The 16,163-nt window shown below is 41.9% G+C and overlaps 1 protein-coding gene across 2 annotated transcripts in view; it reads left to right on the forward strand.

Annotated features, from left to right (window-relative positions):
• The window catches only part of LOC129756529 (SNF-related serine/threonine-protein kinase-like), a 136,772-nt gene extending 120,836 nt beyond the window's left edge, over nucleotides 1-15,936 (forward strand). The window contains exons 5-11 of one of the 2 annotated variants that reach the window (XR_008739473.1): nucleotides 753-894; nucleotides 997-1,206; nucleotides 1,272-1,409; nucleotides 2,955-3,069; nucleotides 4,990-6,708; nucleotides 6,829-6,919; nucleotides 12,379-12,516. Coding sequence is in view for 1 of the 2 variants with exons in the window: in XM_055753441.1 (XP_055609416.1) it covers nucleotides 753-894; nucleotides 997-1,206; nucleotides 1,272-1,409; nucleotides 2,955-3,069; nucleotides 4,990-6,708; nucleotides 12,379-12,825 (2,771 nt within the window). In the remaining variant the exon portion in view is untranslated. Of the gene's footprint in view, nucleotides 1-752; nucleotides 895-996; nucleotides 1,207-1,271; nucleotides 1,410-2,954; nucleotides 3,070-4,989; nucleotides 6,709-6,828; nucleotides 6,920-12,378 lie in introns of both variants that reach the window. The other variant, XM_055753441.1, reaches the window with a different exon arrangement.
• The last annotated feature ends 227 nt before the right edge of the window (nucleotides 15,937-16,163 follow it).

A 16,163-nucleotide genomic window follows, 5' to 3' on the forward strand; every position in this document is an offset into this window, starting at 1 on the left:
GACTTACTAAGGAACTGACTGACTGACTGAGAAACTGACTGACTTACTAAGGAACTGACTGACTGGCTAACGAACTGATTGACAGACCAAGGAACTGACTGACTGACTAAGAAACTGATTGACTGACTAAGGAACTGAATGACAGACTATGGAACTAACTGACAGACTTAGGAACTGACTGACTAAGAAACTGATTGACTGACTGACCAAGAACTGGTTTTCTCACTAGGAAACTGATTGACTGACTAAGGAACTGACTGACAGACAATTGAACTAACTGACAGACGTAGGAACTAACTGACTGACTAAGAAATTTATTGACTGACTAAGGAACTGACTGACTGACTAAGGAAATGATTGACTGACTAAGAAAATGACTGACTGACTAAGGAACTGATTGACTGACTAAAAAAATTACTGACTGACTAAGGAGCTGACTGACAGACTCAGAAGCTGACTAAGAAACTGATCGACTGACTAAGGAACTGACTGACTGACTGACTAAGGAACTGATTTTCTAACTAAGAAAGTGACTGACAGACTCAGAAACTGACTGAATGACTACGAAGTTGACTGACAGACAAAAGAACTGACTGACTGACTGAGAAACTGACTGACTGACTGACTAAGGAACTGACAGACTGGTCATTAAAAACCTGTAAAATTCCTGAATTATATTATTTGTCTTTCTAATTTTTTTTTGAAAAAAAAAGAATCAACATGTGCCCGCTAATATTCCACTATTCTTCCAGACGTTTGGTCCCTGGGGGTGATTCTCTACATGCTGGTGTGTGGCCACCCCCCATTCCAGGAGGCTAACGACTCCGAAACGCTCACCATGATTATGGACTGCAAGTACACGATGCCGGATCACGTGTCCGAGGGCTGCCGACAGTAAGTGTACAATTTAATCCCTCGCTCGTGGGTCACGTTCCGGTGATTCCAAGCGCACGTGTTCTGAACTTTCGATTTCTACGTGTTATTTCTGTCCAACAGACTAATCGCTGCCATGCTGGTACGGGAACCGGAAAAGCGCTACACCTTGCAGCAGATTGCCGAGGACCCGTGGCTGATGGAGGGAGCCATCGAGGACACGCCCGAATATCTGCCCCTGGTCAGCCGGGAGCAGGTCAGCGAGGAGGACCACACCCTGATCATCCAGAAGATGATCAACGGCAAGATTGCTACCAAAGAGGAAATCTTAGAGTAGGCTCAAACCTAAACTATATTTTTTTTAAATGTAAAACTCACATCGGAATTCTTTCTTGTAGGGCTCTAGATCGAAATGAGTACAATCACATAACGGCCACCTACTTTTTGCTGGCCGAACGGAAGCTGCGGGCTCATCGGCAAGAGGAAGCCCAGAAGCGGAAACCGGAACTTACACTTCCGGTATCGAGTGCGGCAAGGTATGCTTCCTTTATTCGATATTTATTATTCGTCGTGTGTTGATTGCTTGGTTGCTTAATGCTTGGTACTCTTTCGAAAGCCACTTTGATTTGCTTTTTTTGGTAGTAACAATTTTTAATTTTGCATAGTTTTGATTTTAAGATTTTAAATTCATTAACCCTGTTCATCTCAACCAGAAGAATCATTTCCCAATTAAGGAAGGACAGATTTATGGATGCTCCAAGAATTTTCTCAGAAACTTAATGCATGCAAAAAGCTTTTGTTAATTTTTTTTTCTATTATCATACAAAAAGATTGAGATCATTTTCCAAATGTGTCCGAATGTGTTTGGGCTTATTAATATTTGTATGCATGGTTTGTATTCAATTTTTAAGTCAAGATTATGATTCTCGAATCAATCATTTTAATAATTCTTAATATATTTCAAAAAATCCTACATAGAACAAATTTGAAAAAACAATCAATGATTCTACTTAAGGTTTGTGTTGCTAACATTTTAATTTTTCTCTGTCATAAGGGTAAACTTTTAAACCATCAAATTCTAAAATTTTAACGTAAGGACATACTCAAGAAGTTGATCTAACTATTTATTTGTTGTCGTGGATCTAAAGTTTACAGGATTGAAATATTGTTCTCCAACATTTTTCAAAAAAATTGTGCCCAATTGACAAGTAGAGATATTGATTTGGCTAGGTCCTGTTAATCCGACTATATTCCCTGTAAATAAAAATCGCTACTGACACTCATGCCGAATAGTTCAGAACTTTTTCTAGAGTCTGTCAACATTCAACAGTCCAAAATATTTGCTAGCATTAAACTTCAGTCTTACTCAAATGTTTTTTTCTGACAATTTCCAGGAATCATATTTTCAAGATCTCTAATCGATAATCGGCTACCGAGACTGTCAAGTGTTGACCTTTTTGTTATTAACTCCTTCTCCGTTACATGTAATTTTGTCTCCTCTTTTTCTGTAACATCGACTGCACCGTGCACTGGCACCTGATCACCATTTCAAATGATGCAAATCTTTTGCAGGAACCTCGCAATTCTGGGCAAGCACTGCAAACTACTACCGATCAAAACAACCACCACATCCACTTAACTTCTACCAAAAAACTACCACCAACGCCCAACCACTACTAGTACTACTAATGATGGGTTATGCTGCGCTCTAGTGAAATGCGCATACGTTTGGTTTTCTTACTTCTTAGGGAAAGCTCTAGTTTTTTTTTTCAAAATTTAGTTTTATCTCATCATTTGCCAATTTGAAATGCATGTTTTCAATTTGAAAATTGGTTGATTGGGTTTCCACAAGTTTTCGTAGCACTTAGATAGAACTATAAGAATAATAACACCTAGACTGTGCTGTAAGTATAGATTGATAAAACAACCACAAAACTGCATGGAAACGTGTTGTAATAAATGTACGTAGAAGAATTGAAACGAGTTTTTTATTGCCATCCCTAGTATGAAAAGTTTGGAATGATTCTAATTTACCATATCTTTTTTCTCTTTGTTATGAACTGATTACATATTTTCTAAAGACTGCAAGACTTCCGGAAGGATTCCGAAGACGACCTTAAAGGAGACAGTCTTTTACCGCCCAAACTAGGAATGCTTCTAAGCGTTCCTAGAACACCGGGAACCGAAACTGGACAGGTAAGTTTTTATTCAAAGTAGTAGTATATTTTATTCAAATCAACTTTCTTCATCCCAATATCATCATCGTTTCATCAGCAAGGACAAATTTCAACCTCAAAATGAACAGTTGGCATGGTCAAAGTTGTGTATCGATGTTTTTAGTGACGTTTATAACAATTCCTAATTTGTAAAAGAAGGTTGCTTGAGTTCGACACATCATCACAAGCTGAAATGTAGAAGCGATACCCGATCATAAATTTCTCTAAATCAAATTTGATCCAGAAATGGAGAAGCGAATCTCGGTCCTTACCTTCGAACTACAACGTCATTCATCTAAATTCATATAGCGCACATGTCAGCAGATTGTTATATTCTTCTCAATAGCTATATAGTAAGGCAATCTTTTTAAGCGAAGCAAAGCTGTTTTTTCAGTCCCTCGGCAAATTCGCTTTCGAGAACAATCTGGTTCAGCTTTCGTTGGCAATCAGGTTCTTGTTCTAGCCCCCTTGTGTTTGCTGATTTAGAACGATTGATGGCATTTTGCTCAGGCTTATTCAAGGGAATGTATACGTAATACTCTAGAGTAAATTTCTGACAAGTCACAAGCCATCAAACATACTTCGGGCCCGAGGAAAGCCTCTCAGTAAGAGATGTACTAGCTGCGATAGACATTGATTATATGTCCGAAACATACCTTTTTCTAAAAGCTGTTGATCTTCGTCTATAATTATTTTCAATTTCATATTTCCTTTTTTTTTCCTGTTCTGCAAAAGTGAAACAATTGTAGTTTGGCTCCTTAAAGCCTCAAGATATGAGCCGTTTCAAATAAAGAAAGTACAGAAAAAAACCAAGCAAACATTTTTGTAGCATTTGTGACATGTATGGCGGTCTTAATAAGTATGCAGGAGAGCGCAAGATTTTTCTCTCAAAGCATTTAAATCGTTGCTAGCGACAAAAATTTCCCGGTTCTCTCATTGGTCAATTTACTCTCAAGAACACAACCGATTTTCAGCCATCTGGATGCACTGAGAGAACAACACGTTGAATTTCTCACTTGAAGCCTGCACGGCAGATTAAACTCAGTTAAATCGTTTCAAAATTTACAAACACTGCGGACTTTCCATCAAATCCGATTTAAATCGACTTTCAACGGCTGTATATACGATCGCTCCGTTATGTAGTTGTTATTGCGAATCGCAGTATACATTATTATCGATTTGAGCTATCATTTCTAATACGATATTATGTTTGCTGGAAACTTTCTTCAAGCTTGTGAAGTTACCCCTTCTCATCCAATCGAGGTCTTCCATCCAGTTGTTCTAAAGAGCTTCATAGCGCGTTCTTCTCAGTAGTCAGTTTGAGTTCGTCGACCATGAGTGGAAATATAGACATGATACTCTATAGTAAACTTCTCACAGGAAATATGTCAACATATTTGTTGACCTGTTGAGAGGTGATCGAGTTGGAAAGATATCTGAATTTTACATTATTATTTTACGGAATCTTATTTAAGATCAGCTCGTAACACCAGTATCTTACATTATGTTGACTTATACTGAGGAATATATCTGTGACTTTATCACGAGAATTTATAAGCGATATCCGAGAAACCCTTAGAGGAAACTATAATTTGCTATCGTCAAGCTACTAAAGGTAATTTAACGGATCCTAGGTCCCGGCTCAGCTATTTCAAAGAATTCGATTGCGTTTTTCAGATCTCTCTTTTTGAAGGAAATATACGCGATACTCGATAGTAAATTTCGATCATAAAAAAATTACATTGAATAATTTAATGGATAAATTTAAAAAAAAAATCATTTATCCCATGTGCAATCCTGATTCTGGTAATTCTCTCACCTCATTTTTCTGGGATTTTACCAGTCATTTTGTGTCATTCTTCCCTCTTTTTCACCACACTATCCTTCGTTCTCGTTGTAGACCGGTCGAAATCGCAAGTGCAGCATCGTACAGGAGGAGGAGGACGACGAGGATGATGGTGCCGCCCACGAGGAACTATCGGCACAGCTGAACCGCCGTGGTTCCCGATCCGAGGGTCGGATCAACGTCACGGTCCAGGATAGGATAGCCGAATCGGAGCGGCTCAAGCTGGAGGCCAAAAAACAGCTGGCCGAAGCCAAAGAGAAGGAACTGAGTGAGCAGCTGGCACTGGAAACGATTGCCAAGGAAAACAAGGGATCACTGTTCGGTGGGCTGGGCAATGTGACGTTGATCACGAGTGAGAACAGCAGTACCAAAGATAGGCTGGGCATTGCGGGAGGAGGTTTGCAACGGAAGGTTCCGGAAATCAAACGAACCGGAATGGATTTTAGCAAAAAGTCTTCTATACTGAAACCGAGTTTAGCAAAAATGGGTGAGGGGAACTTGAGAACTGGTTCGTTTGATAAATGTATTGCTAGCATCAGGGATGTTGAGCACGTAACAACTAAAATTATTACCGACAGTTCGACGATAACGATTCCTTTGCCAAGCTTGAACGTTGTCACAACTTCTACTATACCCAAGTATAAAACGATGCCATCGCCCACCAGAGCCAATACCATCTTGAACGCCACCACCAACTGCTTGAATGAGATTTTCGAAGAAGGAACCGATGTAGGGAGTTCTGATAGCACTTCTACCACGCCCCGACCTGTAGTCCGGAATCAGTTCAATGCGAGGACGCAGAGTCAAGGCAGTGGAAATGGAAGCGTCGTTCATCGGAGGACAAAGTTCAACAAATCTCGGACGGCATCCTGCAGCAGTTCCGATGCGTCTGATGACGATTCGGAAAACCGGAAGAAGCGTGCGCATAAGATCGTTGACTCTACCGTAAAGCCACAAACTCAACGACGAGATTCGCACGACGATTCCAGTGATTCTCAGGATCCGGGTAATTCGGCAGCTCCCTCCGGCGGTCAAACCGCTGGTTACATGGCGGCAACAGTCATGATGACCAGCGCCAGTAGTAGCAGCAATGATAACAGTAGCCAACCGTCGTCTTCGGACAAACGTTCCTCGGGCGGGGGCAATCGGCAGAAAACCTCCCAGCAGGTTGACTTCCGGAGGCACCGGGGACGGAGGAGACCTGTCGAAACTCGGCTCCGTGAGAGTCAATCGCTTAATCGAATTACGGAAGTGCAGGAGTCGGAGATATCACACTCAGCTGCCGCAGCGGCAGCAGCAGCAGCGGCCGCGACCGCAGGTGCCATATCAACTTCAATCGTGCCAAACGAGATTGCCGTTGCCAAGGACAATCTCAACACCACTGACCAACCGGAAGAAGCTTCCAACGTAGAGGACGGTGCTAGTAGTAGTAATCCTCCTGTGGAGGAACCGACGCCAACCGATGCCACGGCTAATGCCAGCGGCAATAGCAATACAAATAACCCAGCAATCAGCAATCCAACCAAACCGAAAGGGTTCAGCGCCCGGATATTCCATCCTTTCAAGAAGCAGCATCACCACAACCAGCAGCAGCAACAACAATCGTCGAACAGCTCAACCCCGGCTGGGGACGTTCCTTCATCAGCGGGAGCAGCTGCTCCGCAAGGGGACGACATCGAGATCGTTGTGGAACTCACCAAGGCACTGAACGCTTCCGAAAGCAGCAACACCAAGAGTACCAAGAAGATCAAAATTCTTGGGCGGTACTTCCAGGTGAGTTTGGATTTTTTTTTCTTATTTTGATTTTAATTGTAAAAAAGTATTTATTAAATTAACTTTTTAATTTGAATCTATACAACGAAACACTTATCTAAGAATGGAATTATGTTTCAGGAACATAATTTACAACAAATGGGAAAAACCAATTGATACTCGTGTCAATCATGTAAAAACGCGTTAAAAAATATTATAAATACAATCTACTGTAAGTAGATGGATATAAAGACTCTCTCTTTTGTGTTTCGTTATTAATGTTGAAATTCAAGTTGTGGTGTCTCGAAGTTTTCGTAGTTTCTAAATTTTCTCCCCAGTCCCGGATGAAGCTCTGGCTCTCGGGCCAATCATCGAAAAATTGAGTATCTCATATTTCTGTGTTTCCTTCATAAAGTATGATCCTGTCTTTCTAAAGTTTGCCTCATAAAATATGTAGCATTATCCCCAATAATTGTTTTTATCTCGTACCATTTGTAACTAAACCCAGTAGAAGTGGCTAAACATTTTTACAGTACTTCAATCAGTAGTTGATAAGTCCCCTTTCGTGTACATAACTCAACCACATTTCACATGTGAACTTGAAATATACCAGATGTTGATGACCTGTAAATAATTAGTTTCTATATTTCGAAAAAAATAAACTTTTAATCGAGTAGATATTGTTGTAGCAGCACTTTGGGCAGTGGAAAGGAGAGACTTGTTCTGTTTAGAGGTAGAACTGAATACTTTTTTCTATCTTAAAACGATATCTAATTGTTTATTAATTATGTGTAAGTTGTTATTTGTCCCATCGATTGCTACGATGAGACAAATCTCAACACTCCTCCTCAACATACACATTCGCAGTCTCCTTACTGCCTTCGGCGGCTCCTCTGAAGTTGCGACTGCTCCTCTTCAACGCACGCACCGGATCTCATTCGTCGCATTCATTGCACGACGCTCTCGCTCCTGTTGCAGCTCGACCTTACTTCTGGCTTCCGACTCGACGAACTATCAGTGGCTCCAGCCCGTCGATCTTCCATGATTCCTGGCTCGACGACCTCCAACTGGCCTCCATGTACGACGACCTTCCAATTGGCTTCTGGTCTTGACTCCCTTGCTGCGGCTTGAAGCTTTCTCCTTCGCCTCGACGCCTTTCCTGAAGCCAGCGTCTCCTAATGGTTTCAGCCCGAAGACCTCCACTTGGCTTTCCGGTCCTACCGGACGACCTTCCATGTCACCGGCTTGGCGACATTCCGTAGTACCCTGCTCGTAAGTCCACCAGTGACTCCTGGTTCGACGACCATCACCTGGTTCCTGACTTGACGGCGTTTCATGATACCGGCCCGCCAACCTTCCATGGCTTTCTGTATGACGACATACCAGTGATTCTGGCTCGATGACTGCTTCGTTGTTAAGCGGCCTTCAATGGCACCGGTCCGACGACCTCCCAGTGGATCCGGTCTGACGACTTTTTTGGTTCCGGATCGACACTCTTACCTTACCTTACCGGATCGACACGACGACCTTCCGCTGGCTTTCGACTCGCTGACCTTCCAAGGATCCGACGAAACAACCTTCAATGGTACCTGTCCGACAACCTCCCGTGTTTCCTGGCTTGTCGACCTCCACCTGGCTTCCCGGTCCGACGATCTTCCAGTTGGGTCCTGGTCCGGCAATCTTCAACGGTATCCGGCTTGCCGACCTTCCAATGGCTCCGGCTCAACGACCTCCATATGGCTCTGAACCGACGACCTTCCAGTGGCTCTGGTTCGTGCCTCGATTACCTTCCAATGGTTCCTGGTTCCTTTTCCCTCCCGGGCTTCGGCTCGTTGTCCTTCCTTCGGCGCTGGGTCTTCTTGCCACCTTTGATAACTAGCGATTTTTCTTCTCCTCCTTTCCATTGTGCTGGGCCCATAACCTGTTGTGGGAAGCACTTTGGGCAGTGGGAAGGTGAGACACGAACGGAGTCTTCTTGAGTGGTTTTGGAACCGCCAACAAGAATAGATTCATTGAGGTTCTCTTTGGTTTGGTTAGCTGTTCCAAAAGTTGGGAAACTTGGGCTTCCAGTTGACGGATCCGCTCGTCTTTTAGGGTTTCAGCTTGACCTCGTTCGGTGGCTTCCCTTTGGTGCTGTAATCGGCTTCTGTAAACCTTGGCGGGCTCCCCTTGGGAAATTCCCAAGTCGACCATAAGGCGAACGATGGCTTGCTGCTCCTTGAAGATGGGGTAGTTCCGGTTTGTTGAAGAGTGGGTGGGCGAAGCAGGAAGGATTGGGTTGATGATTAATACGTCCAAGACGAAGTACATGCTGGCCTGCAGATCCGAGACCGACCGAACCCGCTTGTCCAGTAATAACAAGGTCACGATCGACGGCGACGAGCTGGAGATAGTCGAAGACTTTGTCTATCTCGGCTCTCTGGTGACCGCAGACAATGATACCAGCCATGAGATCCGGAGGCGAATTATCAGCTGAAGTCGTGCCTACTATGGACTCCACAAGCAACTGCGGTCGAGAAGACTTAGCCCTCGCACGAAGTGTAACCTGTATATGACGCTCATTAGACCGGTTGTTCTCTACGGGCACGAGGCATGGATATTGCTCGAGGAGGACCTGCGTACACTCGGAGTATTCGAGCGACGAGTGTTAAGAACCATCTTTGGCGGCGTACAGGAGATCGGAGTGTGGAGGCGAAGGATGAACCACGAGCTCGCGCGACTCTACGGCGAACCCAGTATCCAGAAGGTGGTGACGGCTGGCCGGATACGCTGGGCGGGACATGTTGTGAAAATGCCGGACGACTGTCCAGCAAAACAGGTGTTCGCTACGAATCCAACAAGACGAGCGGGGGCGCAACGAGCGAGGTGGATAGACCAATTGGAGCGTGATCTGGCGAACGTGGGGTGCACGAAAAATTGGAGAACGGTTGCCATGGATCGAGTGAATTTTAGGAATTATGTTCGTCAAGTTATGTTGTGAGACGGAATACTATGTAAATAAATAAATAAATGATGAGTGGGTTCCTTGGCAATTAACACAGTGCGGTTCATTGTGAACTTTTGAGTCACTGCAGTCGATGCAGATGGGAGCGTTTTTGCATCGAAGCTTCGAGTGGCCATATGTGCCGCAATTAAAGCACAAGAGCGAGCGGGGATAATATGGTAGGGTCGCAATACGGATAAAACCGAAGTAGATGTGAGGAGGAGGAATGATCCCCTTCACGGTGCGTACCATCGAGTTGGTCGGAACAGTTTTGACGCCTGATTTTCTTTGAAAGCGATATAGTACTTTAGTCACGCCCTGATCGGCAAGGAAACGTTGCAGATCATCGTCGCTAAGTCCAACAACGTCGTCACATGACACCACGCATTGGCTGAGGTTAAGGGTCGGATGGTGTTCGATGATGATCGGAGTGCCGTCCACCAGTCGATCCAGTTGAGCAGCTTGTTGACTTGAGAGGGGTTCCTAACTTTGAGGAGATAACTCTTTCCTCGGTCAGTAGGATTCCCTCCGCCAATTTTACCGATGTATTTTTTGACAGATGTCGAAACGATGAAGGGGTTTTTAAGTGGTTCTTGGTTGCCGGATGGTGTCATTCGAAGGAATTGGATATCACCATACTCTCCAAGGGGATCCATCCAAGAGGGAAACGTTCTCAAATTTCGATTTCCTGCCGGGTTAAGTGCGCCGCCCCACACCGGAGGAGTTTCCTCCATCCCAAAGGGAGGAAATATTGGTTGCGGTGTTTCGCTGGATAAATTCAACACTGCCACTAGAAAAACTCAGGTGAAAAGGATGTCCGTGCTAGAGGAAAACACGAGAACGCGATAGAAAAAACTTAACTGTAATCAGAGCAAATAGAAAAAAATATCCGATCGGTAGCGCGGTCGAAAGCGAACTCTCAAATCAAACAATCTTTGTGGAATCATCGTATTTGGTACAACTGTGGTGTGATGTAGCCTATGGCCTGCTTTAAGCGGGCCGAAGCGAATTTCATCGCATTTGTGCAAATGTTGTTTAGTCTATAGCGGGCCACAGACTACACAACATTTGTACAAATGTGATGAAATTCGATGAAATTTTGTCGCTGTAAGCACGATTTGCATAGTGTATGGCACTGCTTGAATGAGCGCCCAAAACGGTTGGAGTAAAATCGGTCGGGATCGAAATATTTTGTACAAACCATCCTCCCAGCCGGGGTGGAGTAAGTTTTTTTTGTTGCTGTTGCTGTTTTCGCCAGCAATCGTTTGGCGAGCAGAGATCAAACAATCGTCGTGGAATCATCGTATTTGTACAGGCCATTTGTGTAGTCTATGACCCGCTTTAGACTACACCACATTTGTACAAATGCTATGAAATTCGATGACATTCTGTCGCTGTGAACACGATTTGCAACGTGTATATGGCCCTGCTTGAATAAGCGCACAAACGGTTTGAGTAAAATGGTGCTGTTTGTACAAAATTCAGGCCATTTACTCAGCCCCATCCGGGGTGGAGGTGGTTTTTTGTTGTTGCTGTTGCTGTTTCCGCCAGCCATCGTTTGTGTTCGCGCGAAATTTGTTTGTATAGTGTGTGGGCGAGCATAGATCAAACAATCGTCGTGGAATCATCGAATTTGCCCAAGCCATTTGTGTAGTCTATGGCCCGCTTAAGAAAGATTTGCTCAATTGAGAACCGATGAACTGGGGGCAATTGCGTGCGATTAGGAATCTGTCAGATCCTTCTGGCACCGAAGTTCCTAGCCCGGAAGTCGTCATTGGCCGAAGAAAATCGATCTTGGTTTGTCTACAGGTTGCAAGAGCAACAACGGAAATCCGGAAGTGTGCTGTGTGAACGGATCCCTTGGAACCGCTTCGAAATTTTTCCGGAGAAACGAGGAGGTACCTGGTTTCTGATCGGTGCTGATTCCGCTACTCAGGCGGGCGTCCAGGTACCACCGTCGTGTGTGAGCCATCCTGATGGCGCATTGATGGTGGTGGCTGTGATTTTTGGATTCATGATGACTGTGGCTAACTTTGTTGTCACACGAAAGCAGAGCGAGGCGAATTTTAAGATACAGTGACGATCCAGGAAAGTCCTCCCCTTGCGGGACCGCTCACTGTAGGAGCGATATCATCGTTTGTTCCTGTTCAGGAATATCTTCCGGCCCGAATTCGCTTTGCTGAGGCCAACAAATCATCGATGACGAACCATGTAAGTCGATTCTAAAATTCGCGCAGTGTGCTGCAAATATGTATAAATTATAAAGCGAGAAGCATAAATAAAAAATGTAATGTTATTAAACTTTAAATTGTTTTCTAAAAGGGATTTATATCGTACTTGCAGAATCTTATGAAACTTATTTAATTGTTGCTTGGGTGTAAAAAGTAAATTAATTTTGTAAAAAAAAAATGAGAGGTATTAAATTTTATAGAATTTTGCCAAAAAGGAACTCTTTATTCAAAATTGTTTGTACTTATTCCTGTAAATCAAAATTTGTTCGACGAAATCGTTCCCTGTGTCTTGACAAATCTCATTGTGTAGCGAAAATTAAAACCCTTTCTCCACGTGACCAAAACGTTGTAATAAAGTCGACTTACTGTTTGTTGGTTTGATCAAAATAACTGGCATGTCTCAAATCTGCAAGCAATTCGATGAAGTTTTTTTAATGTCTAAGTCCATTTAATTAAAAACATTCTCCAATCTTCCAGGTACACAAAAAAATCTACGTGCCCCTGTCCGGTCTCTTTCAACGGGGCCGTCTTTACAAAGCCCAGTCATGCGGGTCGATCGTCCGGGACAAGGTGAACGTCAACCCGAACGGAGTCACCGGTGGTGGTGGCCGTGGATCACATCCCTCCAACGCACGCCACTCGACGATATTCAACGAGAAGAACCGGTTCATCAAAAACTGCCTGACCGGGTCCCGGCTGCTGGGGAGCGACGGGGACATCAACCACAACAACGGAGGCAACAGTTTCATGACCGGAGCCGGCTCGGAATTGTCCAATGGAAACAGTGTCGGTGGCAGTGCTGGGGGTTTGTCCAATGGGAGTGTTTCACCGGCAGAATTGGTGACCTCCAGCAGTCCCACGCCGTGTAGTCTTGCGGTTGCCAATGCTGGAACCACAGCTTCGCTTCCGATAAAGACGGCGTAGTACAGAGGGTCTTTGGCTTCGGCAGGGGAAACTATCGATGGGAAAGTGGACGCTGGCTGTTGAATGGACCCTTACCACTTCTACTATTCTTACTACAACAACTATATGCTATTACAAATACAATGTACTAGTTTTAAAAATTCTGCTGTCGACACTACAGATTTGGTTTTAACAAAAACTGGAAACCAAAATGGATGGGTTCTTTGCTAGGTTAGGACAACTCCTTGAATGTTTCCTATATTGAATATGTAGGGAGGTGTGTAACTGTGTAGATCACCCTCACCACCCACAAATGCTCTCGTTAGAAAAAAAACTTATAGAAGACTCAGCTATTGAAAACAATCCACTACTTAGCACCGGTAGAAAGGAAACAATACTACTAGCTGCAGAATAGCGAATCAGACAGTAGCTACGCGTTTTTTTAGTCTATAGTACACGGATACCAAAGAGATCTCGAAAGTATTGTTGTTACCCAAGCGCGCGAAATTAGCGAAACGGTGGGACATGACTCGAGTTTTACTTCAGCACTTTAAACTATCAACGGCTCAGCTCAGCTCCGTCCGCCGGATTTTCTAGAATGGTATGATTGATGAAATCGAACACAACTGAGCACCAACCCCACCAAACTTTTTTGAAAAAGCACGAAATTTGAAGCAAGTGGACGAGTAAATAGCTGAAGAGCTCATTTGATTGATTGACAAAATATTTTTTTTTATCTGGAAGGCTAAGAGCAAGATTCAAGGAATCGCTATCTTCACTTACGTGCAATAATTTACAGATGAGCTTAGGTTTTCTGTGTTGAGTAAAAGATTGTAAAAAGCGCAAAAGAGATATCGCTAGATTTTTTTTCCTCATTCATTATGTGTATTTGTTGAATTTTTATGTTTCTAAATGTTGAAATTATTTTAAAAAATTGAAATTTTTCGTCCTTAGAACTATTAACTTTATAGATAGAATAGCGCCCGGACAGCAACATGAAACACTCATCGTGACAGTTTTAGTTGTACAAAATGACAAATTCAAAAAATGACCCCTATTAGAAAATAATTTTATTTGGTTCCTGTGTGTGTTGCACTAGAACATAATAAATCACCATCCAAACGTGCAAGTGCAGCGTACGTTTAAATAAAAATGACAACTCACAAATATTATCTAAAAGAAGAAAAATGATGTACAACGTCAAAAACATTTCCGTTTAAAAAAACTATTGGAATTGTTAGAATTTCCCCTTCATATATGAACAAAATTGGAAGTGAAAATAGCTACCGAAAGACACACATAAAAAAAACATTGAAAATCTCAGAACTAATCAGCAACAGTAACAAGCAAACAGTAACAAATACAAAACGATAAAGAAGAAAGTTAATTCGTATGTGCTGTGCACAGCTTTATTCACAAAGTAGAGTATGACAACTATCGTACGCGCTAACCATTCTATTAGGGCCCCATTCAAAGACAACATACGATTGAGTTGCAAATGCTGTGTTTGTTTGCAAACGAATTGAGATTACAACAACTTATTGGCTCTTGCATGAGAGATGATTTTGAATTGAACGGCTTATTGCTTCCGTTGATTTTGCGGAATTCGTCCAACATTTAAGTTAAGTAACCCATTCTTGTCCTTAATTTTTCTTTTCAATGAACAGAAATTTTGGTTTAAGAAAATGAAAGAGTTCTCGAGCATTCGACATGAGAGTTTATATTAAATTTGAATTTATAAGATAGTTTGCTAAACATGGTTATACCTAATCTTTTCATTTGAAAATCGTCAAATTTTTAAACGGAAGCAATAAATCAATTTGAATCATTTTCGTAAATTTTTCAAGAAACATAAGTCAGAACCTGAAAACGCTTTCTATTTCACAAAGTTTTCCGAAGTAAAAAAATATCAAAGCACCTTATTAGACAACTGCAACTACAAGGTATGTTTTAAGTCAGGAGGTAGTTAAAAAAAACACAAACACAGTGCACACAATTAAGTCGGAATGGAGCGCAAAATAAGTGTGACCAATACTACAGCAAACGGTAAATCTGTGTATATTAAAAGAAAAGCAGAAAACAATTTGTGTAAAACCAAGAGATATACAAAATGGACATTGAAGGGAGAAGAAATTTAAAAACAAAACTGTAGCAAGCTGGACTTGTGAAGGATTATAAAAGTATATATTTAAACGCAGAAACCGAGAAAGATTTAACAAGCATTAACCAATCATATTAGTTCAATGTTCAACTTTATATTTCGCGCATTTTACTTTTTAAGATGAATTTACACGAACGTCGATATGAGAAAACACATTTGCAAACGTGGATCTAAACTAACTATTTGTAGGAAAGAAAACTAAGAAACAAACCAAGCTAGTGAAATTGTACTACCGATGAAATGATGGCTAAAGATAAGAAAATACCCTCTACGGCTACATGGAAACAAACAAACAAAAACATACAAAAATCAAAACTATGAAATCTCTCATACTGATTCCGAATACTTACTAACCAGTATATGCTACCTAAGGATCCGCTAAATAATAGAAAACCACCCGAAGACAAACACTTATCCTAAAAAAAACAAAAGTACCGATTATCAAATTTCTGCCCACACCAAATGATGAAAACATAAAACTACTTAATATCTGCTTATCTGCTGTCTATCGACTTTAAACAACTCGAACACAACATTGTCCCACTATAACAGTCAAACCACACGGAATGAAATAATAGTAAAAAATTGTCACATTGAAAAGATAAAAAAGTAAAAGCAGCACAATATTCCTACAATCGTGTGCAAAACATACAAACATAGCTCACATAGTGGTGCATTGATAGAAAGCCAACCGAACATTCACACCCTCTCTCCTCCACAACTCAAAACAAACACTAGAGAAAGCAAACACACATACACACCAGACGAACAGAAAACAAACCGAAAAGAAAACAAAATAGATCAAACAAACATATAAGCGCAAGCTACATGGCGAGATCGATGTTTTAATTGGGTAGTGATCATACAACATAGGTTATCAACACAATAGATAAAATAAATAAGAACAAACAACTTGATGCAACAGAAGAAAAATAATACAAAAAAAAACACAACAACAAAACAATGCAAATCTGTCAAACTTAAAAAAAAATCTGTGAGTTGGACGATTTTTTTAATTGTATACATTGTGAAATTCCTTTTTAGGTTTGGCTCAAGATTTCTCTCTTTTTCGGCGCAATATCTTTACATCATGGCGTGAAATTGTTCAGGCTATCAAGGCTTCGATATTCTGACATAAAACACCTACACTACTGATGGAGTCATTACACGAGACAACTATACAGACCAGCTTCCAAAT

Source organism: Uranotaenia lowii, chromosome 3, assembly GCF_029784155.1.
Source record: "Uranotaenia lowii strain MFRU-FL chromosome 3, ASM2978415v1, whole genome shotgun sequence".
NCBI classification, from domain to species: domain Eukaryota; kingdom Metazoa; phylum Arthropoda; class Insecta; order Diptera; family Culicidae; genus Uranotaenia; species Uranotaenia lowii.